Source organism: Cucurbitaria berberidis, assembly GCF_010015615.1.
Source record: "Cucurbitaria berberidis CBS 394.84 unplaced genomic scaffold K460scaffold_1, whole genome shotgun sequence".
In the NCBI taxonomy this organism is placed as follows: Eukaryota; Fungi; Ascomycota; class Dothideomycetes; order Pleosporales; family Cucurbitariaceae; genus Cucurbitaria; species Cucurbitaria berberidis.
The window spans coordinates 589,534-612,936 of NW_024468935.1; the positions used below are offsets into that span (position 1 = coordinate 589,534).

General features: G+C 52.3%; 9 protein-coding genes across 9 annotated transcripts; 6 read left to right on the forward strand and 3 right to left on the reverse strand.

The window, feature by feature from the left end:
* Positions 1 to 830: 830 nt before the first annotated feature.
* Positions 831 to 3,941, forward strand: K460DRAFT_271354 (AIP3-domain-containing protein; the record flags this gene model as incomplete). The annotated part of the gene is made up of 3 exons (XM_040927717.1): positions 831 to 893; positions 973 to 1,042; positions 1,093 to 3,941. 3 exons carry the CDS (start codon positions 831 to 833, stop codon positions 3,939 to 3,941), a joined length of 2,982 nt encoding a protein of 993 aa, XP_040792332.1.
* Positions 3,942 to 5,081: 1,140 nt separating this feature from the next.
* On the reverse strand, positions 5,082 to 6,253 carry K460DRAFT_372201 (WD40 repeat-like protein; the record flags this gene model as incomplete). The annotated part of the gene is made up of 4 exons (XM_040934489.1): positions 5,082 to 5,528; positions 5,598 to 6,093; positions 6,155 to 6,176; positions 6,232 to 6,253. The coding sequence occupies 4 exons, from the start codon at positions 6,251 to 6,253 to the stop codon at positions 5,082 to 5,084; spliced, it is 987 nt and encodes a 328-aa protein (XP_040792333.1).
* A 671-nt stretch (positions 6,254 to 6,924) lies between these two features.
* On the reverse strand, positions 6,925 to 9,113 carry K460DRAFT_360622 (protein phosphatase-like protein 2c). The gene is made up of 7 exons (XM_040932306.1): positions 8,890 to 9,113; positions 8,443 to 8,749; positions 8,306 to 8,379; positions 8,169 to 8,253; positions 7,914 to 8,120; positions 7,601 to 7,861; positions 6,925 to 7,532 (listed from the first exon to the last, which is right to left on the reverse strand). The coding sequence occupies exons 1-7, from the start codon at positions 8,923 to 8,925 to the stop codon at positions 7,183 to 7,185; spliced, it is 1,320 nt and encodes a 439-aa protein (XP_040792334.1). The 5' UTR covers positions 8,926 to 9,113; the 3' UTR covers positions 6,925 to 7,182.
* Positions 9,114 to 10,347: 1,234 nt separating this feature from the next.
* On the forward strand, positions 10,348 to 12,766 carry K460DRAFT_360624 (acyl-coenzyme A oxidase 1). The gene is made up of 4 exons (XM_040932307.1): positions 10,348 to 10,767; positions 10,815 to 11,770; positions 11,819 to 11,906; positions 11,958 to 12,766. Exons 1-4 carry the CDS (start codon positions 10,405 to 10,407, stop codon positions 12,633 to 12,635), a joined length of 2,085 nt encoding a protein of 694 aa, XP_040792335.1. The 5' UTR covers positions 10,348 to 10,404; the 3' UTR covers positions 12,636 to 12,766.
* Positions 12,767 to 13,164: 398 nt separating this feature from the next.
* On the forward strand, positions 13,165 to 14,892 carry K460DRAFT_360626 (uncharacterized protein). The gene is made up of 3 exons (XM_040932308.1): positions 13,165 to 13,710; positions 13,766 to 14,371; positions 14,422 to 14,892. Exons 1-3 carry the CDS (start codon positions 13,178 to 13,180, stop codon positions 14,852 to 14,854), a joined length of 1,572 nt encoding a protein of 523 aa, XP_040792336.1. The 5' UTR covers positions 13,165 to 13,177; the 3' UTR covers positions 14,855 to 14,892.
* A 278-nt stretch (positions 14,893 to 15,170) lies between these two features.
* On the forward strand, positions 15,171 to 17,491 carry K460DRAFT_360630 (U3 small nucleolar ribonucleoprotein-like protein Mpp10). The gene has a single exon (XM_040932309.1). It carries the CDS (start codon positions 15,232 to 15,234, stop codon positions 17,386 to 17,388), a length of 2,157 nt encoding a protein of 718 aa, XP_040792337.1. The 5' UTR covers positions 15,171 to 15,231; the 3' UTR covers positions 17,389 to 17,491.
* A 67-nt stretch (positions 17,492 to 17,558) lies between these two features.
* Positions 17,559 to 19,083, reverse strand: K460DRAFT_411598 (uncharacterized protein). The gene is made up of 3 exons (XM_040937482.1): positions 19,027 to 19,083; positions 18,227 to 18,974; positions 17,559 to 18,176 (listed from the first exon to the last, which is right to left on the reverse strand). Exons 1-3 carry the CDS (start codon positions 19,053 to 19,055, stop codon positions 17,871 to 17,873), a joined length of 1,083 nt encoding a protein of 360 aa, XP_040792338.1. The 5' UTR covers positions 19,056 to 19,083; the 3' UTR covers positions 17,559 to 17,870.
* A 1,348-nt stretch (positions 19,084 to 20,431) lies between these two features.
* K460DRAFT_3556 (uncharacterized protein) lies at positions 20,432 to 21,612 on the forward strand. The gene is made up of 2 exons (XM_040931891.1): positions 20,432 to 20,480; positions 20,530 to 21,612. The coding sequence occupies exon 2, from the start codon at positions 20,732 to 20,734 to the stop codon at positions 21,401 to 21,403; it is 672 nt and encodes a 223-aa protein (XP_040792339.1). The 5' UTR covers positions 20,432 to 20,480; positions 20,530 to 20,731; the 3' UTR covers positions 21,404 to 21,612.
* K460DRAFT_3527 (uncharacterized protein) lies at positions 21,490 to 23,365 on the forward strand. Its single transcript, XM_040931669.1, has 6 exons — positions 21,490 to 21,721; positions 21,783 to 21,819; positions 21,869 to 21,960; positions 22,010 to 22,264; positions 22,374 to 22,492; positions 22,548 to 23,365. Exons 1-6 carry the CDS (start codon positions 21,575 to 21,577, stop codon positions 22,960 to 22,962), a joined length of 1,065 nt encoding a protein of 354 aa, XP_040792340.1. The 5' UTR covers positions 21,490 to 21,574; the 3' UTR covers positions 22,963 to 23,365.
* Positions 23,366 to 23,403: the final 38 nt, after the last annotated feature.

A 23,403-nucleotide genomic window follows, 5' to 3' on the forward strand; every position in this document is an offset into this window, starting at 1 on the left:
CTATTGTTCGTGGAGGGCTGATGCCTTGCAATAGGCCTTGTTATTCTCTAGCAACCAAGGTAGAGATGCGTCTACGCAATGGTAGGAACTGGTATGGATTCACGCTAACTCAAAGATCGCGTCGAATGGAGGGAAGTAGTGCACTGACAGTCCGAACAAACAACAAGAAGGTATGCCTTGATACATACATACATACATCCCATAGGACTTGTATCCTTCAACCTGCTTCGACACTTGCCCTTGTCCGAACAGACGGTCAATCACGGCACACCAAGCCCCAGGTTGCATATCCATCCTAAACATCTTCTACAGCGCCACAGATGGACACGTTCTGGCTTGTTCCACTCTTCAGAATGCAACTGCTTAGGTATTCAAGTTGCGTTATTTAGTAAGACCAGATCCAAGTAGGCCTAGCATCCAGTGGTGACATCGTGAAGAGCTTCGATGCTCGTACTGCGTCATAGTCAATAGTCTGTTGACTTACCACAACAACCAAACACGGTAGCCAAACAGTACCCGTACATGATCGAAGCGGTGTGCCCATATACTTGTCCATGTCTATACCCTGCCGGTGCTGTATTATAATAGTCAAGGCAAATCGCGTCACAGAAACTTGACCCGGCCGCTGAAACGTCTGGTGATGCTCCAGAGGGGCTGGGACAACCGTCTCCACGTGCCGCCTAGCCCGTCTCGTCTTAGCCCCTATGGGTCTCCATCAGATGTCAGTGCTCTCGACGTGAACGCCAACACAGCCAGCCGAGAGTGACCTAGAGGCACTCGCGCTCCCCCAACATTACCTCCATCGCAGCACGTCTGCCCCAATATTCACCATGACCGAAGACGCCCATTCAATACGCTCCTCACAGGGGTCGTCGAGACGTCCGCCCAAGAATGTGAGCATGTCCTCTGCATTCCGCGCCAACACCACCCTGTCCATCTAGGATTCACCCGCTGACTCTCCATGAAATACAGCCCCAGCAGCAGCTTTCGCAGATCGAGAAATCCGTCACCCACCTGCTGGTCGCTACCAAGCAGCTCCTTGGTTCGTGCGCCGCGCCTGCATCCCCCTGGAGACGTGCTAACACCGCGAAGAGACGTTGACGCTATGGTCACGCGGGACCGCCACCGAGAGCGAGGTGTCGGACGTATACGTGCGCCTAGGATACGAATTCAACATTGCCTCGCGCGCCTTCAACGCCATCGGCGTCGACACTACAGACCTTGGAAATGTGCCCGAGTTGCTACGTGGGATACTGGAGGAGACGCTCAGCCAGGAAGCAACCCAAGTAAGCCTCGACAACTTCCTACCACGGATACGCGACATCATCATAAATCTATTACACGGCTTGAAGAAGAAACAGCAGCGGTTACGCCAGCGTACAGGACGTGATGGGGGGCTCAACGGCAGCAGTCCACGCCAAGGCAGCGTGGGCAGTACTGGAGAAGTGGAGGATGCACAGCAGTCACGCTCAGCAAGCACAAGATTGCCAGCACGGGGGGAGAGCACAGAATTCGGCCCAGACCTTCCGCCACGATCATCGTCAGTAGCCGGCACCGGCAGAGCCTCCCCAAGCAAGTACGATTCGCTTCCGTCGAACCCAAAGGCCAACCGCTCCACCGCTGGGAGCCAACTATCCACAGAGTCTTCCATGTCAAGCTTGACCGCCCAGAACATGCCCGTAATGGCTCCATATCCGGCAGACGATTCCATGCCCATGACCCCAGAACCTGTGCAGCCTAATTATGCCGTCGATTTCCCACCACCGCCGCCTCCACCAAAACACGAAGACGCACTGGCTGCATTGCAAAGAGGGGGTGATTTGGAGCGCAGAGCCTCACGACGATATTCCGCGTACCAGATACAGAAGCACCTTGGAACCAACGGCATACCGCTGCCACCGGTACAAAACTCTCCCATACCGAACCGGGGTAGGGATGTGCGAGAGTCGATGAACGCAGTCCGAACAAGGGCGTCGATGATGCACACGAGGCAGCGATCACAACAGCAAAGACCTGCGGTAGACACCACGTTTGACAAGGCAACCGATGGGTCGAGACGCATTTCAGAAGAAAGTGCCCAAAGTTCGGTACCGAGCATCCTACCACCAAATGAACCCGATCCCGAGGATAGTCCAATGCAAAAAACGCCCGACGACAAGCTTGCAGCACCAAGGTTTCCAGAAGTAGATCATCCCATGACCGCAGCTACGCTCAGTGGACCATTAGCTGAGCCGGCCGAGCTCGCAGCAGAGTCGCCAGTCAAGGAACCGCAAAAGTCAGCCTCTCTACCCACCCGAAATGGATCTCGAAGAGCGAAATCACCATCTCCACAGCCCCCGCAATTTATTCCTGATCAATCACCCCAACCCGGAAAAGAACTCACGTTGTTCCTGCAGTACAAGAGCAAAATCAAGAAGTACGTGTTTGCGGATGGATTTGATCTCACCCCTGGACGACTCCAATTAGCATTCATCGAGAAATTCACTTGGGACACCCATCGCAATGGCGAGTTGCCAGAGATACACATCCAGGACCCCGTCTCAGGTGTTCGTTACGAGTTGGAAGATATCAACGATATCAAAGATCGGTCGGTGCTTGTTCTGAATGTTGAACATCTCGACGAAGTGAAGAGCCACATAGACGACAAGTTTGGTGGGCTCAGTCGCCTGGTAGAGAGTATAAAGACGGTGGTTGAAGATCAGCAGTCAGCCATACAGCGTGTTGCCGAACGCCAACAACAAACAGCAAGAGAGCTTGCTGGTATTGCCACAGCACCGACTTTGTCATCAGCGCGCAACTCTGCACTGCTACCGTCTCGCTCACTTCCGACTGGAGCACCGTCCGAGGGAAACGTGAGCTCGGCTGCCTCACTCAGCGAAGTTCAGTCGTTGCGTCGCGATCTTGCTGTGGTCCGTCAAACCTACTCTTCTTTTGTTTCTGATATCCAGGCCAGTATGTCAACCATTCGCACAAAGGCAAATGCTGTCAAATCCACGGCTGTCAAAGCCGCCTTGCCTACTCTTGACGGTGATACCGGTCGTGCGTACATCAACACCGGCAAGAAGGCGCTTCAAGACGACTCTGAGAAGATTGTGAATCGGGTGGACGACTTACAGGATCTCGTCGAGGATCTCCGCAAAGATGTCGTCCTGCGAGGTGTACGGCCGCTGCCTCGTCAACTGGAGATTACAGCGAAGGATCTTTCCATCGCAACTGCGGAGCTCAAGAAGCTGCAAGACTTATTGTCAAAGGAGAAGCCCCTTTGGACCAAGATCTGGGAACAGGAACTACAGACTGTGTGCGAAGAGCGAGATTTACTCACTATGCAAGAAGAGCTTGCGGCTGATCTGCAAGACGATCTCGAGAAGGCTGCCCAAACGCTGGAGCTCGTCGAACAGGCTACCAAACAGCAGAATCTCGAAAATGAGAAAGAGACAGGCAAGGGGATGCGCTCGGCTAGTGGCCGGAATGTTATCAATGCAGCATCCTATGACAAAGTCGTGGACCCACGCGAGGCTCGCGATGGCGTTCTAGGAGAAGTCAAAGCGCTGCAGCCGAACCACGAGAGCAGGCTGGAGGCTATTGAACGTGCAGAGAAGGCCCGGCAACGCGATCTCGCAACAAGGAATGATGACGCCTTCAAGCGAGAGCTCGGTGATTTTGTCGAAGAAGGCAAGCTCAAGAAGAGTGGTGGTGTAGAGGAAGCCGAACGCCTTCGAAAAGCAAAAGATGAACGAGCCCGCAAGGAGAACTTTGAAAGAGAGGCAGCCAGACAGAAAGCCAAGGCTGAGAAAGCAGAGAGAGAGGCTGCCGCTGCTGCCGCTGCCTTAGCCGCTGCCGCTACCAATGGAGACGGCGATGAAGCAACGGCAGAAGGGGAAGCACCCGAGGAGAATGCCGAAGAAGCTAAAGAGGATGAAGGTGGTGCTAACCCCGCCTAAACACCATCTGCCATACATTCTTAGCTTTCTCACCGCGTTTGTGCTGATGCTAGGGTTCAGAGCTGCCGCACTTGCTGCACACGGTCCGTCCGTGGGTCAAAGGCGGTATTCCACTGTCGATGCAGATGACGTTCGCTGCATCGTCAGGCATTGGAAGTCCGATAATAACACATACGAGCGCATCCGCGACCGTTACTGAGGCCCACAGTCCAATGGTCGGCCTCGTAGAAAGCAGTACTCCAACCTTCGACTCAGCAAAGGCATCGCTGCGTAATACTGGCACCGGCGTTCCGACGTCGACTCTCTCATGTAGCAGCACAGCTCAACCACCACGGCGAAACGAGTCTTCACGGCAAAATCGGACACCGAAATCCTCGTTGAGCTTCAAGTCTAGGGAGAGACAAACCTCCCATACACCACCTATGCGTCCAAGAGGCAAAACAGTGCCCCTAGATGCCAAGCCACAAACACCAATTAAAGAGAGGGAGAGAAACAGGGACACTGACAGCGTACTATCCTTCGCACCTAGCACGGGCGGGAAGAATCTTACGAATTGGATTTCCGGGCTACTAGGGCGATAGCAGCAGGGGGGGTCGCCTGCGGATATCATCGTGTTATAGGAGTAAAGGAAGATGATTTTAGTATAATATTGTATTAGCGACTGTTTGGAGGGTCCAACCGGGTTTTCCATTCAGCCTGGAAATTTGTTTTGTGCAGCGTTTTCGCATGGCGTTGATGGTGTTGTTGGTATCTCGGTACCTATTCAAGGAGCATGCATGAGAATGCACTAGTGCGTTGTGTGCACCAGGAGGCACACTTGCATGTATAGTTGTAGTGATGGATCGGTCATATAGAATATTGTAATGAGATTCAGGCGAGAATGAACAAGTAAGCACCGTCTTACATGATGCCACAATCATTACACTTTTCATTACTCATTCGTAGTTACTTATGCTAGTAGTAGCAGTGCGATATACACTCGCACCATCAATCGACAGCACACTACAGACATGGCTAGCTAGCTCTTTGGACGCACACCCAAAGACACGACCGATACGCCGACTCCGAAGCAGACAAACGCCCACGCTGATGCAAACACGCAAAACCCACTTTCCCTGGGCCATCACCCGCCTATCCCCCTCAGTTACCCACCGCAGTATCATTCAGCGCGACACACACGGCGCCCCGATGATGACCGTTGTACTGTCGAATAATACTCTGGCTGCCCAGCTCCCACAGCCTCGCATAGTGATCACTACACGCCGTGACGAGATAGGCCGAGTCGGCACTGAACGCGCAGTCCCAGACCCAGCGCTGGTGTCCATGCAGCGTCGTCTCGAGCGGGAATGCAGCAGGATCGCGCTCGGAGGCCGGAGGCAAGTTATCAGCCTGTGTGATGTTGTGGGGCGCGCTGGTATCAACGGACCAGATGCGCGCTGTGTGGTCGGCGGAGCAGGTGGCGAGGTGGCGGACGTCGGGAGAGAGCAGGACGCGGGTTATGTAAGTGCCGTGGGCGAGGAACTTGCAGATGGGCAGGATGGAGGTCGTGTCGCTGCGTTGGATCATGCGCCATACGTAGACGTTGCCCTGTTGTCGTACTGTTAGTACCAGCGGCCAATTTCCCATCCATTCCACAAGTGGAAGAGGAGTACTTACAGCGTTGTTCCCAGCGCACACCATACTTCCGTCGCTCGCAACGGTTACACTTGCCACACTGACGTCGTCCTCGGGAATTAACTGATGGCTACACTTGTTCTCTCCCAGATCCCAGATCCGCACATTTCCTCCGCGGTCACAACTCACCAGCTCGCCCTGATTCGGATGGATGACGACGTCGTTCACAGGCACGCCATGCGTATAGTTGCGCTGCACGTTGCCACTTCTCGTGTCCCAGATCTTGACAGTGCCGTCCTCGGACGACGTCACAAGCCATTTGGACTCGCAGTGGAAGGCGACACCGGTGATGTTGGATGTGTGACCTTCGAAGGTGAGGATGGCGTTGGGGTTGGTCGACTTGATGTCGTAGAGCTTGACCGTATGGTGGCCAGCGGCAGCGAGGTAGCGTTTATCGGGGGAGATGCAGAGGCGGTTTACTTGCGAGTCGGGGTGGGGAATGGTGCGGGAGCAAATACCACTTAGGGCTTCCCAGAAGCTTTGGTATCTAGGTCAGCAAGGACGAAGTAGGCTGTAATGTTTGGAGGCAATATGCGAACCGGATCGTGTGGTCATATCCCGCTACATGTGTGGTTAGCACTGGAAAGGCAATGTGTGGGGTAGACGCTCTACGTACCTGTACATAGAATGACCGACATGCTTAACGATGCTCTTTCGCGCGCTGAAACGTCTTGGGTGGCGTGATAACTCTGTTGAGAGTGAATATGCGACTGCGATACCCCTCATCTGACGGCTCAAAACATTGCGCGCGCTATCATCGACTTGCCAAGGGAATGCTCGTGTGGATGAAGTTGAAGTTGAAGCTCAAGCTCGGGAACGCTTGGGCCTCATTATGGTCAAGTCCGCTGCTTCTTCAGCCCTATGGCGGTCAGCCGATGGGGACTAGGTCCATTCATCCATCTTGCTCCAATGGATCACCAAATCATGTTTGCGCAGCTTTGAGGGGCCTTGCTTGGCTACTACCTGCACTGGGTGTATTTCGTCAAAAAGCAAGGTAAACAAGCTTCGGTTTGCCACACCGTCCCGGCAATATAGGTGATTCTACTGTTTTGTTCAAAGGGCATTCAGAGCGTGAATGACGCGAGGAAGAGTGTCGAGTTGAAGATTGTCGATGGTGAGCTGGCTCTTCACCTTTTACGCTTGAATGTGTATTCAACCTAACAAAACTAGCAGTCGGCGACACGTCATGAAGAGTCTGCTTGCTCAACTAGACACTTGATAATTGTGATACATCATGGAGAAAGATCACATAGAAGCCAAAACGCAAAACAGCTGCTATAACAGCTCAAGTTGTTTAGAGAAGAATATTGTGAACAAAGAGATATATAGGTAATGGAGGAGGGCGACGGTGTATTTCGACGCCAGGTATCATTTCGTGACGCTGCCCGCTATCGTTCCTTGAGGCTCGTTTCCATGACCACCCATAGCTTGATCCTGCTGATGGAAACCAACAAACCCACTGCTTGCAAACTTCATATGAAAGACATTACTCGCACCGCGTGCTTCTCGAACGCCAAGCCTGGTGTTGTAGACGAAGCATGGTGCGACCAGATCAAAGGAGGGCAAGCTACTTCTCACTTGTCTGCGCTTTACTCGCTTCGGGCTTCTTGTCGGCCTGGGGCGCTTTTGAGGCTGGCTCAGGGGCATCGGACTTTTCAGTCTGTACAGAGGACGGGGATTCGGTCACTTGGGCTTCCTTGTTGTACTTGTTGACTTGCGACTCGAGGTCCTTGTCTTCATCAGCATTGTCGAACATGTCGGCCTCGTGCGCGTCAGACGAAATCTCGGTACCGTCACCCAGAAGAATGACGCGACCGCCGAGTCCGCTGTTTGGCCGGAATCGGTGGTCAAGATCCATGTCGATGTCATCAGGACTATCGTCAATGCGATGGTGAACGCCAGGGCCGCGGAACTCCGCTACACTAATATATTAGAACTGAACTATTCGCCTTCTGAGGCGGGAGAGGCTGGATTCTCTGACTTGCCGTACTCTGGCGGCGCACATGGACCCTCTCCATTGGCAACCCTCTTTGCAATGTCCTCGTACCATTGATCCTTTGTCCGTCCCTGCAGAAGACCAATAATGACCATGGTCATGTTGTCGCAACCAACGCCTCCCGTGTCACTGTTCGACGCCAGGCAGTTGTCCATCATGTTCTCACAAATAGAAGAGAGGTCCTGCTTCGCAACAATTCCGCGCCTAACGAATTCGATGACAGCTTGCGACGACTGGCAGTCCCAGATACCTGCAGTCGAGGTTAGCATGAGTAGCCACTGGGAGGTGAGGATCTGTCTTACCATCGCAGGCAACGACTAAGAACTCGTCGTCCTGGTTGATGTCGTGTATTTCCACATCTGGGAATGCGGTGACTATTTGCTGCTCGGGAGGAAGATCGGCGCTCTTCTTGAACTCGAAGTCGCCTATCGCGCGCGATAGGGCAAGGTTGCCGTTCACACGGCCAAAGTCGACAAAGCCACCTGCGGCTTGAATGCGTGCCTTTTCAGCTGTGCAATGTCAGCCAAGTCGGATTATGCTGGGGGGCCTCGTCTCACCTTCGTTCTGCGGCTTGTGGTCAAATGAAAGCGGCTTTGCCCTGCCCTTGACTCCTAGGACGGAGCGCGAGTCACCCGCGTTGGCCTGTGGCTGTAAGCGACTTTGTTTGCCTGGCTTATAAAGCGAATCAACATACCACGTAGATCTTGTCCTTTGATATGATGCCGACGGAGGCAGTGCATCCCGAGACTTCCTCTTCATACTTTGGATCTATTCCGGTGAGTCAGCCCCATTTTGTCAACCAGCATCGGATAAGGCATCAGGGGGGCGTACCGCTCAGGATGGCCCTGTCTGTTGCCAGGAACCCGTCTTGCAGAGCCTTCTTGAGGTCTCCCTCTTTGAAGGCCTCTTGTTTTGTGACGATTTGATGAAGCTTCTCGCCCGTGTATATCGCTACCTTGTCACCGCCGTGGCCGTCGTATACACCGAAGAAAGCTAATCGCTTGTCTGCGGGGGTGGGCTTGCCGTCTTCGGCTGTGAGGTCGAGTACGGTAGCGTGTGCGTCTTCCATGCTGATGCGCCAGCCCTGCATCGACGACACGCCGAAGATGAGGGACTCGCCTTGGCCATTTTCCGAATGCTGCCGGGGACACCAATGTCAGTACTCTGCTCTGTAGACCAGGAATATTTATTTTTGCGCGTCGCCGTCATGGCCGTCTGCAGGCATAGGACAGACGGGGCGCACAGTGCGGGGTGGGGAACGGCATGGAGGGCAAATACCTTGTCGACGACGGGCTCGGAGAGGGTTTGGCCCATGATTCCGGGTTCCTACGAGGACGTGTGGGAGAGGATATTGGGAAGTGTGAGGTGGGGCGCGCTTCTCCTCTTGAGCATGTATTTGCGAGACGGCACGATGGTGTTGTGTGGGGTATTTGGGATTAGAACTGGTCGCAGTGGCGAGGCGGGCAGCGAACAAGTTCGTCGAGGAAAAAGTTCTGTGTAGGGAGAGAGGTCAAGGGATGGGCAGAAGAATTGCGTGCTTGGCTCGCGGCGAGTAAACAGGCCGGCGTGGTGTTGTGAGCAAAGGTGACGCTTTCAATCTTGCACACTGATTGACAGCGGCGAGGCAGCCCACCAGGCGCTAGTCCGCATTGGCTGGGAGCTAGGTTCGAGGCCGCACCGGTGCAAGACAGCGAGGACGGACGGCGCATTCTCTGCCATAATTGTCCCCCACTCGGCGTTGGCTTCCGCCATGGCTGCCTTGTGACGTTACGCGCCCAGGAGAGAGGGAGATGCAACCTGGGTATAGTTGTACAGTAGTTCCCACGCATGGTGGTTTCCGAGGCAGCAGGCGGCTACAAGGGCGAGCCCCTCGCTGCACCGCGGGCACCGACTGCAAGAGCTCGCGTGCCAGAGCCTTTGCGTCGTCACAGCCCCGATAGCCTACACTCCAAACAGGCACTGGTGCTCACCGGCCGCCTGCTTCTTTTTAGCTCTGCAAGTAGTCCTCTGGCTTTTTCTCCTCGCCAGTCCCTTGCACACACTCCAATTGTCGTCTCGTCTCCGGGGGGCGCAATTGCTTGGAAATGCCAATATCTGCAGGGTCTAGGTGTGGCCATCTGCTTCGAAGTTTCCGTGGAACTCGACTATCACCAGTCACGTGTAATGTACTACTTCTGGGCTTCCTTCGAGGAGTATTTTACCCAGTGTCACGGCCTTACTCTACTAGTAGGTAATCACAGGCTACTCGATGGTGCTCGGCCTGGGTCTCTCTTCACATGCTGGATATCTTCTCCAGAAGTAGGCTTGTGCTTGGCAATCTTCATTACCCTCACACAACAATCAGATTGTCGATACAAAGTGACTTTCTACCTGAAGCCGATTCGAATCATGAGGCTGCTCCGACTAATATTATCTACGCCTTTGTTATATACGCTCTTTTTATAATCTTCACCCTCGTCGTACACCCATCTCAGGTGGAAAGTGCCCTGCCATCAATCAGTTCTCAGCTGATCCCTGGTCGGTTCGGAGCAACATCTGGAGAAATCTAATCTCATTCATCAGTCACATGCCCACCTCACCAGCACTATGCTGCCCCAGTCTTGGCCCTGCCGCGCGCTCCGTTCTCGACAGCAAATGGGCGTCGTCGCGGTCGACCTCGGAACTTTGACTAGCGCGTTTGGCCGTCTCGAGCGCCATCGGCAGCCGAGGCATGTGTCGTAATGGATACTTAGTTTCACCTCTCTCAAACATCTCTCCATCACCCATCATTCCAATCCTCTTTTCAGACCCAAAATGACACCTACGCCGGACTGGGTCAAGCAATTGAAGCCTTCGGGCGTCCAAGGCCACGAGTTGCTCAAGGCAGAGCGCGCAAACTCCGCTGTGCCTGTACACGCGCTGCAGGAGCTCCTCCATACCAAAGATGTCATTGTCATGAAGCAAAAGCTTCTCGACATCCTCAAGGCTGAAAAGGTCTTTGACAAGTCCCAGAACTACTTCATGGGCAGGACAGACCGTTTCGAGAGGGCGCTTGCAAGAGAGAAGAGACTGAGAATCTTGAAGAAGCAGCACAACTGGTCCTTGGAGGAGTTCCGAACGGCTGCAGATCTCATTGGCGAGCCTGGTCCATACGGCCTCCATGATTCCATGTTCAAAGTATGTCTTGGCTACAACATCTCCCAGGTGGAATGCTAATCTTCCAGGTCACTCTTGAAGGCCAAGCCACGCCCGAGCAACAAGAAAAGTGGCTCACGCAGGCCAACGACTACAAGATCATCGGTTGCTATGCTCAGACCGAGCTTGGCCACGGCTCCAACGTCCGTGGACTCGAAACCACCGCTACTTGGAATGCTGAGGATAAAACCTTCACCATCCACTCGCCGCATCTGACCGCCAGCAAATGGTGGATTGGCTCCTTGGGTCGCACAGCCAACTATGCCGTCGTCATGGCCCAGCTCATCATCGCCGGCAAATCATACGGTCCTGCACCATTCTGCGTTCAGATCCGTGATTTGAAGACACATGAGCCGCTCGAGAACATTCACATCGGAGACATCGGTCCAAAATTCGGCTACAATACCATGGACAACGGCTTCCTGTTGTTCAACCATGTCAAGGTACCACACATCAGTCATTTGGCCCGCTACACGTTTGTAGACCCTTCAACGAACAAGTTTGGCCGCCGCGGCTCGCCATCTCTCGTGTACGGCACACTCACCTGGGTTCGCTCGACTATCGTTATGCAAGCGGGCAGCGTGCTGGCCCGGGGTGTAACTATCGCAACACGCTACTGTGCCGTGCGTCGTCAATTCCAAGATCGCGATGCTCCGGCTGGCGAGGCTGAGACGCCTGTCCTTAACTACACCATGGTACAGATTCGACTACTTCCCCTTCTAGCTGCCACTTTCGCTCTCCATTTCACCGGCAAGTCGATGATGGACATGTACCAGGAGAACCAAAAGAAGATTGCCCAGGGCAATGCCAACAAGGACCCTAGCAAGCGAGGAGCAGGACCAGAAGAGGTGCAGTCGGGCAGCGATATGCTGGCAGATCTGCATGCTTCCTCTTGCGCCTTGAAGTCACTCAGCAGCTCCATTGCAGCTGAGGGTCTTGAGGTTTGCCGACGCGCCTGCGGAGGTCACGGATATTCAAGCTTCAGGTAATAACATCAAGCACTCCGTGTTCATGCATGACTGACGCGGCATAGTGGCATTGGACCTTGGTACGCAGACTACCTCCCCACCACCACTTGGGAGGGCGACAACTACATGCTCACACAACAAGTCGCACGATATGTAAGTCTCTCCCCTCTCTCTCTCCGACCGCAATCAACTCACGTCGTCTAGCTCCTCAAGTCTGCCCGCTCGGTCCTGAATGGCGAGAAGCCTACCAACGATACCACCACCATCCTCACCGACTTCCACAACCGACGCAACATCGGTTGTGCCTTTGACATCATCGGCTCCGATACTGAACTCGTCGCCGCCTTCGCATGGCGCGTCTCCTTCCTCACGTTCGAAGCCTCCAAGCACCGCGACGAGCAGAAGAAGCCATGGAACGACCTCCTCGTCGACTTCTATCGCCTGAGCAAGGCACACGCACAATACATGGTCGTAAAGACCAACCTGTCAGCTCTGAAAACTATTGAAAAGGAGGGCAAAGTCGACGCAACGACTCTGGACGTTCTCACCAAGCTATTCCGCCTCTTCGCCCTGCACACGCTCGAGCAGGAAAGCTCCGAGTTCTACGCCTCAGGCGCCTGCTCCAAGCACCAGATCTCGCTCGCGCGCACCAACACGGTCATGAAGCTGCTCAAGGACATCAGGCCGCATGCCGTCCGCCTGGTGGATGCCTGGGGCTTTGACGACTGGGTCCTCGATAGCAGTCTGGGCCGCGAGGACGGCAAGGTCTACGAAGACATGTTCTACCGAGCCAGCGAGCTGAATCCTCTTAACAACATCACTGTCGACCCGTATCCGGAGAGCAGTGTCTTGTTCAAGAGGGTGGAGAAGAGTAAATTGTAAATATATATAGATATACACCGGTTGTTACAAGAGTTAGAGTCTAGGGTTTAGACATTAGACGTAGAGTTTACATGTTAGAGTAAGAGTAAAGAGCGAATTGCATCATAGTACCCCACCCATTATTTTTATATCAATATCGCTTGTAGCTACGTGCGGTGAAGAGGGGGTGCGAAGCCACATGAGGCTGGCAATGCTGAGCTGTGATTTGCTGGCTCTTATCAGAGCACGAATGCTCAGCCTCGTTGGCCATTACGCCTATATGCCACATTCGTATTGGCAATGGGAACTGTATATCGAAGGATATCTGTGGCTTAACTAGTGGCGTTTTTGAAGTGCGTTCAGCTGCATGTGGCTGTCTATGAGCAACTGCAGCGCGCGTGCCATTGGTAGCCTTGTTCACCGCGCGGTGTGCAAGTGAGTTTCGTATAGGTCGTTATCAAGGCGGCTAGAAATGTGGCTGCTACAGCGTTTAAGATGTGGAATATATAGCATCCATTTGATGCCTTGCGGTCGCCGTCAATCTGGTCTTGCCGTCTCTAGTCATGGCCTGCACGCTCTCGTCCACCACCAACCACACCAAAGGATTCGACTTTGCTGAACTATACAATGTATACCTGTACCTTAACCACACCTGTGCGCCCGAAAGCGACATCTTCTCCAGTGGAACGCGCATGTTGACCGCTGCGGTATGCAGGAAGATGACGAGGACCAGCACCTCCATCTGGTCAGGATGGACCCCGTATCCGATTTCTGACATATGGACGAGGATAGCCGTCTGGAAGCTGCCATTACTGCAGCTCATCTCGCAGTTTCCAAGACCGCCCCTGGGACCCAGTGTCGAAACTGGCGTCATGTTGCATTTACTGGGTGATCCGATTGACTCGGTAGCGAGCATGCTGTTGACCTTGGCCGTGTGCCAAACTCGCGTGGAGCGTGCGAAGGAGCTGTGTGTTCATACTGGGGTGGACTGTACTCATCCTGGGTATCATCGCACATGGAAGGGTTTGGCGATCATCATGGCATCATATGATGAGTGTGGTGCCTCTGCAAAGATCGAAAACTTCTGCACAACGTAGTAGGTTTCCCTCGGCCGCACTGATATTTTCATGTCCGCTGACCATTCGGTGCAGTCGCGAGATGAGAGGGAAGCCGAGCTTTGACAGCGAGATCAGGCACATATATGAAGAAACAGCAGGCTCATTAGCAGCCGATCGACAGACGCGTACGCTCCCAGTAGTGATTGCGGAACTCTTCTTCATTGGCGGCTGGGTCATATCGCTCGTAAAGGCAGCATCGTCTGAGCCAAACCCTACGAATTGGGTGAATGTCGAGGCTCAAAGTATTGCCATATCAGCCTTGTTCTTGTGGGTCACGTCGGCCGTCGTTATAGCCTCGGTCATTGGCGCTTCCCAAACTGAAGACGCTGTTCCGCGGATACTCCATGCGTTCGAATATCATATCTCGGCTTTTCTGGGTGGGCGCGCTCGACGACCATCGATTCAAGAGCGAATAGAGACAACATGGTGTAGAAAATCGATAGATCGCGCGGTACATGGAGGAACGTACTCTTGGAGGCCAACGAAATGGAAAGAGGACTGGCCAAAATCCAGTGTCTTGTTCGCTTACGCTGCGATCGGCACCATTCTTGTCAGCAGTAGCTTCTTCATATCAGCTCTGTTGTCGTATCTCGTTTCGCCAAAAGGTTTCAATTGCCGGCATATTCCCGAGGCCATGGTGTTAGTAACCCCATACTCCCACTGAACATGCCTGCTGACGATGTTGGTAGACTTGCCATCTGGCTGCTAAGCTCTGTTATTGAGATCATTTGCGAGAGGTATCTAAACCGGAGGCTCTTCTGGGTTATCTTCTGGAAAGACACTTTATGTGCCTTGAGCAACATCGCCATCATCATCGTTGTGCAATGGGGGATAATGAATCGCTGTTCGTGTTGGTCCGGGTGGGGCTCGACTGGGCTTCATCTACCGCAGATGCCGGATGTAAAACCTGAGCTAATGTTTTTCATAAGACATATCGCGCCTTGGATTGTTTTGGGGGCCGTCGTATTCCATTTGGTGTTCTGTGCCGTAGTAATCTGGAAGTATTGGGATGCCGTCCGTGTGTATATTCAGAGAGATGATGGAGTGTCAAACCTTGGCTGGGAGAACCGCAGACGGGACAAAAGTAATACGTATGTCTCGGAACACGGGTCAAAGAGTTGATATAATGGTGATCAGATTTCTGAGTTGGCTTTGATGAGGCTTAATCCGTTTAAGTGTTCGAATAACTGCTTACGTGTGAATGTTTAGTGAAGAAATGTACAGGAAAATACCCCAGAAAATAGATTAAGGCTATCTCAAAGTATCTTGAGAAATCTGTCAGGCAGTTTTCAAGCTCAAATTGTGAAGCCATGATGTGTTCAGCGTGATGGTCCAACTGGTCAATGGCCCACGTTGCGCTAATGCACGCCAACACGGGCCACGAACTCTTGGCCGATGAACTCCACCAAAAAAGTTCTCGTTGACACCAAAGTCGACTTGCAAAGCGATCTTGACTTCCTCCTCCGCCCAAGCTACTCAGCCTTGCGCACTAGAAGAGCATGGCGCCACCTTCTTTCTCACCCGACACTTCCATTTCATCGCGCACTCTCTCGATAGGTTCTACACAACCGCCGCCAATGGAGCTCCAGCCTGCCTCTGGGAATTCGTCAACGGCATTACTAGCAAGCCCTCTCGCATTTTTACAGCCGACGACACATTTGAATTCTTCCTTTCTTGCCGCCGCAAAACGATTCCTCGATCCAGTCGCCGCCGCCGTTAGTGAGTCGCAAGCTCAGCGCCTACAAGATGTGCGCAGGAAGCGGAAGCGGGGAGGATATGGCGACGACACCAGAGTTCTGCACCTGAAGAAGGTGCATCTGGAAGGCTTTGGTGTGAACCAGGTCTTTGAACAGACGCGAAAAATCGTTGAGGCAACTGCGGAAGAAATTGAGCTCTCGCTACCCGAAGAGGGTGGGCCGGTCGCGGTCCTTGACAGTGTCGATGACGACGAAGACCTTGAGGCAGAGGAACAATACCACACCGATTCGAGCGTGGGCGAAGAGGGTGTCGATTGGGAGTACGACGGAGTGGATGATGACGAGGATGCAGAACCATCGGAAGGTGCACAGTCTGGAGATGAAGATCTTGAAATGGGAGACGAAGAAGAGGACATTTTCTCCGACCAAGAAGCCGATGACGAGCCCGCCGAAACTTACATACCCGACCCCAACGGTCTCAACGATGGCTTTTTCTCTATCGACGACTTCAACAAACAGACCGATTTCTTAGAACAGCAAGACCAACGAGGCGAAGCTGCGGAAAGCGAAGATGACGAGGTAGATTGGGCCACAGACCCTATGGCAGGCAAGGGCAAAGCACAGGGCGGAGTAGAGGACTTTTCAGCCGACGAGTCTGATGAGGGCGGTCCAACGTTCGGCAATGTCGATCTCAATGCACCCGAAGGCGATAGCGACGACGACGACGCATTCGGAGACGGCGATCTTGATGGCTTGGACGATGGCACGAATGCCAACAATGTCATGTATACAGATTTCTTCGCACCACCAGCACAGAAAGTAGGCAAGAACAAGAAGAAGCGAGGGCGGCCAAATCCTCACAACTTCCCCGAGAAGCAAGAGGTAGCCGAGGCTGAGAAAGAGGCGGATATGGAGGGCACTATGGCTCGAGTGCATCGCGATCTTTTCGAGGATGACGACGATATAGAAAGCACGGGCGACCTCTCAGACGTAGATCCCTCAGACCCAAAATCACGACGGTCTACGCATGAAAGGAGACAGGCTAAGATCGCGGAGGAGATCAGGAAGCTGGAAGCCGCCAACGTCGCAAAACGCGAATGGCAGGTCTCTGGTGAAGCGCGCGCAGCTGATCGGCCGCTTAACTCGCTACTTGAGGAGAACCTAGACTTTGAGCGAGCGGGCAAGCCAGTTCCCATCGTCACAGCCGAAGTGTCTGAGGACATTGAAGCATTAATCAAACGGCGCATTCTCGCTGGCGAATTCGACGAAGTGCACCGCCGTCGTCCAGATGATCTTGCCACAGGACCCAAAGTCCGAAGAGGTCGCTTTGAACTCGACGACACCAAGTCCAGCAAAGGTCTTGCGGAGATATACGAAGAAGAGCACCTGCGCGAAACGGATCCCAACTTCGTCGAAGCCAAAGACGAGAAACTGAAGAAAGAACACAACGAGATCTCAGCCCTGTGGAAAACTCTATCCGCTAAACTTGACTCGTTGAGCTCATCACACTTCAAGCCCAAGCCCGCAGCACCGAACCTTGAGATCCGTGTCGACGCACCAGCCATCGAAATGGAAGACGCGCGCCCCACTGCCGGCGGCGACGTCGCTGGAGCCAGTATGCTGGCACCACAAGAGTTGTACAAACCCGGTGAGGAGAAGAATAAGACTGAGGTCGTTACTAAGAGCGGCATGCCACTGGCTCGCGAAGAGATGAGCCGAGAGGAGAAGTTGAGCAGGCGTAGGCGGGCGAAGGAAAGGGCCAGGAAAGCAGGTGTCAATGCGCCGAAGAGCGTGGGCGTGGAGAGGAAAGAGAAGAAGAAGCAGGAGAAGAAGCAAGTCCTCGCTGACCTGAAGAAGGGCGGCGTGCAGGTTATTGGAAGGAAGGGCGTGATTACTGATGTGGAGGGTAAGGATGTCAAGGACGTGGCGAGGAAGGGTGCTGGGAGCTATAAGCTTTGATGTGGCAGTTTAATATATACACCCTTTCTTCTAATTGTAACACGTTCTGGTGCATATACAGTTAGCACTGGGTCTTGATCTCTCAAGACTCAGCTTATTCATTGTGCCTGCTGAAAAGTGAACTGATGATTGAGAAAGAGCGCATTCTAGATACATCAAATTCGTTAGATATTCTTTTCAGCGGGCTCGCCGTGCGAGGCGTGCTATCGTTATTAGAACCAAACGACGGATATGTAATTTTGAGGTGGTGCCTATGTTATATTGAAGTCTGATGCCCCTTGCCACACGTACACTGAAGCTGCTGGTACTTGCCCGAAAGCGCTTATATCAACCCTCACGAACACTGCATTTGAGGGAAGTTATACAACGACTGCTTGAACTCTGACATCCGAGGATTTTTCTAATCTGTAAACAAAGGGAGCCTCGACACGCTTCTTTGGTCTGTCGTTCGCCAGTCCCGATATGCATAGTCTTGCTGGCTATCAGTGGGGGTCTTCGTCGCCATCCCCAATCATGTCTTCTTCATTCTCTGTGTCCCAGTCCATATTGTGATCTGAGTAACCATAGGATTGATCATCATCGGAATACCAACCAGGCTCCCCAGGTTGAGGAGGAGGGATAGGATCGTTGAATTCTAGTGCGTGCTCCTTGCCCCATCTCGTTCGAAGAAGTCGACGTAGTCGTTCTTCTGCAACGGCCTCCGCCTCAGTCTGATCATCACCAGTTCCATCATCATCAACAAACACGTAATTTCTCGCAAGGTCGAAGTCACCGAGTTCTTCCAGTGTCTAAACAACGCGTGAGCATAATAATACAGATTGGGTTGTAGGGAACAAACCTTGAATACAATCTCATCTGTCCCCTGGAAGAAGTTGGTGTCAAATGTGTGGGTTTCATGTCGAGTAGTCAAATGTCCGCCCTCCTCATAGCATGTAAGCCATCGACTTGGCACCTCACGACTGCCAAAATCGAATTGCCGAAGGGAAACTTTGCTTTCCTGCCATAGCAGCATATACATAGGGATTCTGATTGTCTCCAAAAAGTTGAGCATGAGGCATTCGTCATCGATACTATATGGTTTTCGAAAATCCGTTTCCACGATAAACTGCACACGGAGTAGCTCTAATCTTGATATCTGAAGCAAGGGAAGCAGTTGGCTGAATATCTCGAACAGCTCGAGGATTTGCAATTCCTTTGACTGCGGGATGTCCCTTAGGCTAAATGTAATGTTCAAACGCCGGATATGCTGGAAAGGTTTGATACCGATGTCGAAGGGGTCGCCCTTGATGAGATCTGGTATCAATGTGTTTTCCACGAAGTAGAAATTGCTCTTGGAATAGTACACCTCCGCTATCTCTTTCGCCATGTCTTCCCCAACAAACGCCGGATCCATGGCATGATAATGTGGCTGCTCGTATAGACCATTGGGCCCTATTCTGGTCATATAAACATCTGTTATGACAACATAACGGTACACCAAATCGCGTATCTCTCGGGGGAAAGATCTGGTATAAAATTGAGTGGCTATCAGAAGACACTCTGCTTTTGCGGTTCGGGTTATCAACTGCTCGACTTGCTCCTTCAGACTGGATGAGCTGTTAGTGTTGTGTGCTCTGATGTTACCTGTATTGTACGTACGACGCAATTTTATCTCTGTCTGAGGCCATTGTATGGTTACACCGAACCTAAATGGATACAAATTGCTGTTTGAGCTTCGATCTAGAGCGCAGTATTCTTCTTCTTAGTAAGCTAAGCCCCCTCAAAAGTGGTCCGACCGCAGATGGGCCACGTGGCGGCCTAATTCCTCCACCGCCATCACGAACTTGATTCCTCATTTGCGCATTGCACGATCGGAAGGCCCAGGCCATACTGCTCTAAACCGAATATCACTTTGATGACATGAATTTGCAGTGGACGTGGGCGAAAACTATGCTCAGTCTTATGGTAAGGAGCCCATTGATAATTTCCCTAACTTTATACCGAGAAGCCTCACGGCAAGCTACGCCTTCTCATTCGTATCAAAAAGAAGACACGGTTATGCCAGATACCTCGCATAGTCTTCATCATCGTCCATGCATCTTGCATTAGAATCGATTACTACCTCAAGCAATTATTACGCTGGCGATCTCTAGCTGCTAGACGGGCAGACTTCCGCAAAAGCCAAGGTCGTCTTCACAGCAGCAAAGACCCGACAATTCGATGCAGCCGCCGCTGATGCAGGAACGCTGCTTACAGTTCACGATCGTGTTCCCCCGCCCTTTTCGTGCGGGAGACGCGAATCTACATCGGGCCGATGTTCCCAATCTTGGTGAACGCTTTGGTCAGTCGGAGATTTGGAGGATGAAACTACTAGTCAATTTGCGTATTACACGCCGAAGGCATTCGAAATAGATCTATGTAAGTGGGTTTCACTTTTGAGTTCACAAGAGAAGTTACAAGTTGCATCTGCCAGATTTGTCAATACTCGGCTGACTCTGGTAGCATCAAGCCCAACTATAGAGGCAACTGTTGTTTCTTTTCACTCTGATGTGGGCTACGTGAGGGTCAAGCTCTAACAGCCGGCTATCTTGTCTCCGGTTCAGGCGCCAACTAGAGCAGTATTGGCACTTCTCGCCGATTACAGATGGCGGCGGTAGGTGACTCACGTCATGCCAGCCAAATACCAACGCGTAGTGCAGAACGTGATGGAAAAAATGATCATTGTGGAAGCAGACCGGGATCGAGGTCGTTTGCTGAGTCGCGGTGTTGTCGGATGATAAGAAGTGACTTCTACCATAGATCCGAGACAGCATCAGGGTGGCATCAAGCTTCTCTACGGGGTTTAAGCTTGTAGAAGGAGCGGTATGCTACCCGGATAAAAGGTCTTGTCATGATCAGGCGAGAATCCTGCTAGGGTTTTTAGTCTAGAACGGGGTGGGGGGACGAGGGCGGAAAGAAAGAGATGGCATCGAAAGAAGCGAGGTTTGGGTAACTCAAAGGGGACATTCCGGGCGTAGAGGCTGCCCTGTCGCAGTTCGCGGAAACGGACATGTGCTGATGAAATTGTCCAGAACCAAACCAGGAAAATCCCTGGATATAGGAAGCCTACTACTGTAGCAGCTTGTCTCCGACCCCCCAATCAAAATGCGCTGACAATGCCAGGCCGCTCGGTTTCCGACCCATGTAGAGACTGGAGATGCCTACAAACTCTTGAAAGACTTCTTTTACGTATGACAACGAACAGGAGGTCCTCGTGCATCGCAATCGTTCCGCTGTCGATCAACAAAAAGCTTGAACGATCAGATGACATCCAATCTAGGAGATCGAGTGCGGTAAGCAAGAGCCTAATTCGGCGTCGTTGCGGATGTTGGATTGGACAGGTCTCGACTGCATGAGACGCGGCTCAGTGGTGACATGGCCCGCTATGCCGTCAAGTGCACGTGCATTAGTACGGCACACTAGACACGCTCGGCACCCGAGACTGGGGTCAGTTGTTTGGGGATATATTAGCGTGGGATCCCGTCGACGGGGGTCCTTTCCGTGCCATTGCCAAGGTCCGTCGGACTGCCTCCCCAGTGGGAGATCCTGCTCCATGAGCCCACTTTCAAGGAGATGGCGCTCTTTATTTGCAGGTAGCCCGAGGCAAATTCAAGCGGCAAACGCGCTGCCATCTTCTGCGGCCTTATTCTGCCATGCTTTCGAGCTCGCTAATGCAATAATGAGCATGTTTAAGGGAACTTGCTTTTGCCTCGAGCTATCATCCTGGGCCGAAAAAGCAAAGAATATAGGGATACCAATAGATGCGGCAAGAGCGGCATGGGTCCATTGCAACGGCTTTGTGCCACCAGCCTGTACTAGACTTGTCTATTGGCCTCGACAACTTCCAAGTGTCTCACCCTCTGTGCCGGGACGGGGCTACGTTGAATGCAAGCGAAGAGACATATGCTGCATCTGTATGGTCAATGCAGGTACTGCCAGGAACAAGGAGCAAGATACGGCAGCTGCAACCAATTCTCCGACACGACGCACTGTTTGAGCGTGCCCGAACTTCTCCTTGGGCCCAGGAGATTGGGTCTGTCTTCGAAGCACCTTGATAGGATTTATATCTCTTTGATCTGCAATCTTTAGCCGTTGGGATTGATGTGTCAACCGCATAACGGCTTTTTTGTATCTTTCTATTCAACGGTGCTGCAAAGTCACAGCTACGATGAATCACAACTATACCAAGAGTATGATGATCGGCTTGGGCGTCGCCTTCCTCATTCTTCCCTTGGTATTTGTATGTCTCCGCCTATGGGCGAAGAGGTTGATCAAGCGCATCGGCTGGGATGACTATCTGACGATCGCCGCGCTCGTAAGTGATCGAGAGTAGATTCGAATAGTTGTATGTAAGTACGGATAATAACAGAGAGTAGGCTGTGTCTATGACATGCTGTGTATTGCAAATAGCTAGTAAGTCCCTTTGGAGCTCTTGAAGGATAGCTACCAACATCATAGACAGCGGCGATACATGGCTATTTGGGTTCGCACCAACCTCTAGACGCCAATGGCCAGCCGATCATGGATGATCCAGGACTGATCTTCTTCGAGCAAGTGAGTAGTATAATCTCGAGGGATTGATCGTGACGCTAACAGTCCCCAGACAAAATTTGCTCTCAACATGATATCCATCATAGGACTCGGGCTGGTCAAATCGTCCATCTTAGTCCTATACAAGAACATTTTCGCTGTGCGAAAATTTCAGATCGTCGTCTACTGTGCGCTTGCGTACGTGATCGGCTGGACAGTCAGCTTCTCGATCTCGCATCTCTTCACCTGCTACCCGATCACGGTCTTCATCGAACCATATTATGGTAACAAATGTGTTAAGACGGTGCCTATGTTCTTAGCCTTACTAGTGAGTCAACGCTCTTCATATCTGAACACTTTGCGCATGCGTTACATATCTGATAGAATCTTCGGTCTGTTTCCTCGCGGCGTGAGATCATCGCTGACCATGTTCCTAGTACACTGACGTTATCGCGGATATTGCGATTCTTATACTTCCCATTCCAGTAGTTCTGAACGTGAAAATGGAGGCCAAGAAGAAGCTGGCTGTGATTGCAATGTTCACATTGGGTACTGCGTAAGTTTGATAGAACCCGAATACCTCGATGCGTATGACATTACTAACGAAACAGTGTGTGTGCCGTGAGTATTACTCGTGTCGTAGCCACCTATTCCATCGCCGGCCTGTACATCAAGCATCCCGACGACGTCATCTATTACACAGCTCCTGTCTTCTTTTGGACAAACATCGAGCTTTCCCTAGGGATTGTCTGCGCGTGCCTGCCAACCCTGCGGCCGATATGGTTATACTTCTATCCTAGACAAGTGTCGAAGACAGGCACAGGCTATGGATACGGATCATCAGGCATGAACGGGACGAAGAACAGCAGTTTCGGGGGCAGCTTAGTCCGTACGCCATACAAGGAGCTTGACGAGATGGAGCTCACGCGCATCGAGCATCCGCCCCAGACGCCTCCCGAGGACCAATTCTCGCATTCGGGAGGAGGAATACTGAAGGCTACTACGATTCATCAGACATTGGGATAACTTGCTCCTGCGTGGGAAGGGTCTGGAACACTTCACCTCGCTTGTAGAGTTGCAAAGCTTCGTCATGTCGAGACTCACGGCTTACGCACGACGCTAGGGAATCAGGTTACTCGTATCGGTCCTACCCAAGGCTATCAGTTTGACCGTTCAATGCATGATAGCGTAGAATATGATGAAGGGATCACCTGGGCAGCAAGCAGCCGTGCAAAGCCCGCCAATCTGGTTTTCTCAATCTATTGGAGCCGCTAAGCCTGTATCCTGGTACATCGTGCGTGAATGAAATTGCGGCGCACTTCCTCATTCCAAGCCGAGAATACGTCTTCCAACATGACGCGATGATTTCTCAAGAAGCGAATGACGCAAACTAATCCAAGGCGATACTTCGAGTGTCGAAGTTAAGCGATCTCGACGGTCTTTCTTACGTACCAAGGTATAGACTGC

Bases quoted from the DNA above. Each gene is read 5' to 3' on its own strand.
- K460DRAFT_411598 (XM_040937482.1), bottom strand. From the start codon at position 19,055: ATGGCCTCAGACAGAGATAAAATTGCGTC. The intron at 18,975-19,026 runs GTACGTACAATA...CAGCTCATCCAG, and splicing joins GACAGAGATAAAATTGCGTC to TCTGAAGGAGCAAGTCGAGC. The intron at 18,177-18,226 runs GTTTGTTCCCTA...CGCGTTGTTTAG, and splicing joins CAGATGAGATTGTATTCAAG to ACACTGGAAGAACTCGGTGA.
- K460DRAFT_360622 (XM_040932306.1), bottom strand. From the start codon at position 8,925: ATGGGCCAAACCCTCTCCGAGCCCGTCGTCGACAAG. The intron at 8,750-8,889 runs GTATTTGCCCTC...TGTCCCCGGCAG, and splicing joins CCGAGCCCGTCGTCGACAAG to CATTCGGAAAATGGCCAAGG. The intron at 8,121-8,168 runs GTGAGACGAGGC...GACATTGCACAG, and splicing joins CCACAAGCCGCAGAACGAAG to CTGAAAAGGCACGCATTCAA.
- K460DRAFT_360630 (XM_040932309.1), top strand. From the start codon at position 15,232: ATGGCGCCACCTTCTTTCTCACCCGACACTTCCATTTCATCGCGCACT.
- K460DRAFT_3527 (XM_040931669.1), top strand. From the start codon at position 21,575: ATGAATCACAACTATACCAAGAGTATGATGATCGGCTTGGGCGTCGCC. The intron at 21,722-21,782 runs GTAAGTGATCGA...AACAGAGAGTAG, and splicing joins ATCTGACGATCGCCGCGCTC to GCTGTGTCTATGACATGCTG. The intron at 22,265-22,373 runs GTGAGTCAACGC...CCATGTTCCTAG, and splicing joins CTATGTTCTTAGCCTTACTA to TACACTGACGTTATCGCGGA.
- K460DRAFT_3556 (XM_040931891.1), top strand. From the start codon at position 20,732: ATGTTGGATTGGACAGGTCTCGACTGCATGAGACGCGGCTCAGTGGTG.
- K460DRAFT_360624 (XM_040932307.1), top strand. From the start codon at position 10,405: ATGACACCTACGCCGGACTGGGTCAAGCAATTGAAGCCTTCGGGCGTC. The intron at 11,771-11,818 runs GTAATAACATCA...GACGCGGCATAG, and splicing joins CACGGATATTCAAGCTTCAG to TGGCATTGGACCTTGGTACG. The intron at 11,907-11,957 runs GTAAGTCTCTCC...CACGTCGTCTAG, and splicing joins CACAACAAGTCGCACGATAT to CTCCTCAAGTCTGCCCGCTC.
- K460DRAFT_360626 (XM_040932308.1), top strand. From the start codon at position 13,178: ATGGCCTGCACGCTCTCGTCCACCACCAACCACACCAAAGGATTCGAC. The intron at 13,711-13,765 runs GTAGGTTTCCCT...CATTCGGTGCAG, and splicing joins GAAAACTTCTGCACAACGTA to TCGCGAGATGAGAGGGAAGC. The intron at 14,372-14,421 runs GTTAGTAACCCC...CGATGTTGGTAG, and splicing joins CATATTCCCGAGGCCATGGT to ACTTGCCATCTGGCTGCTAA.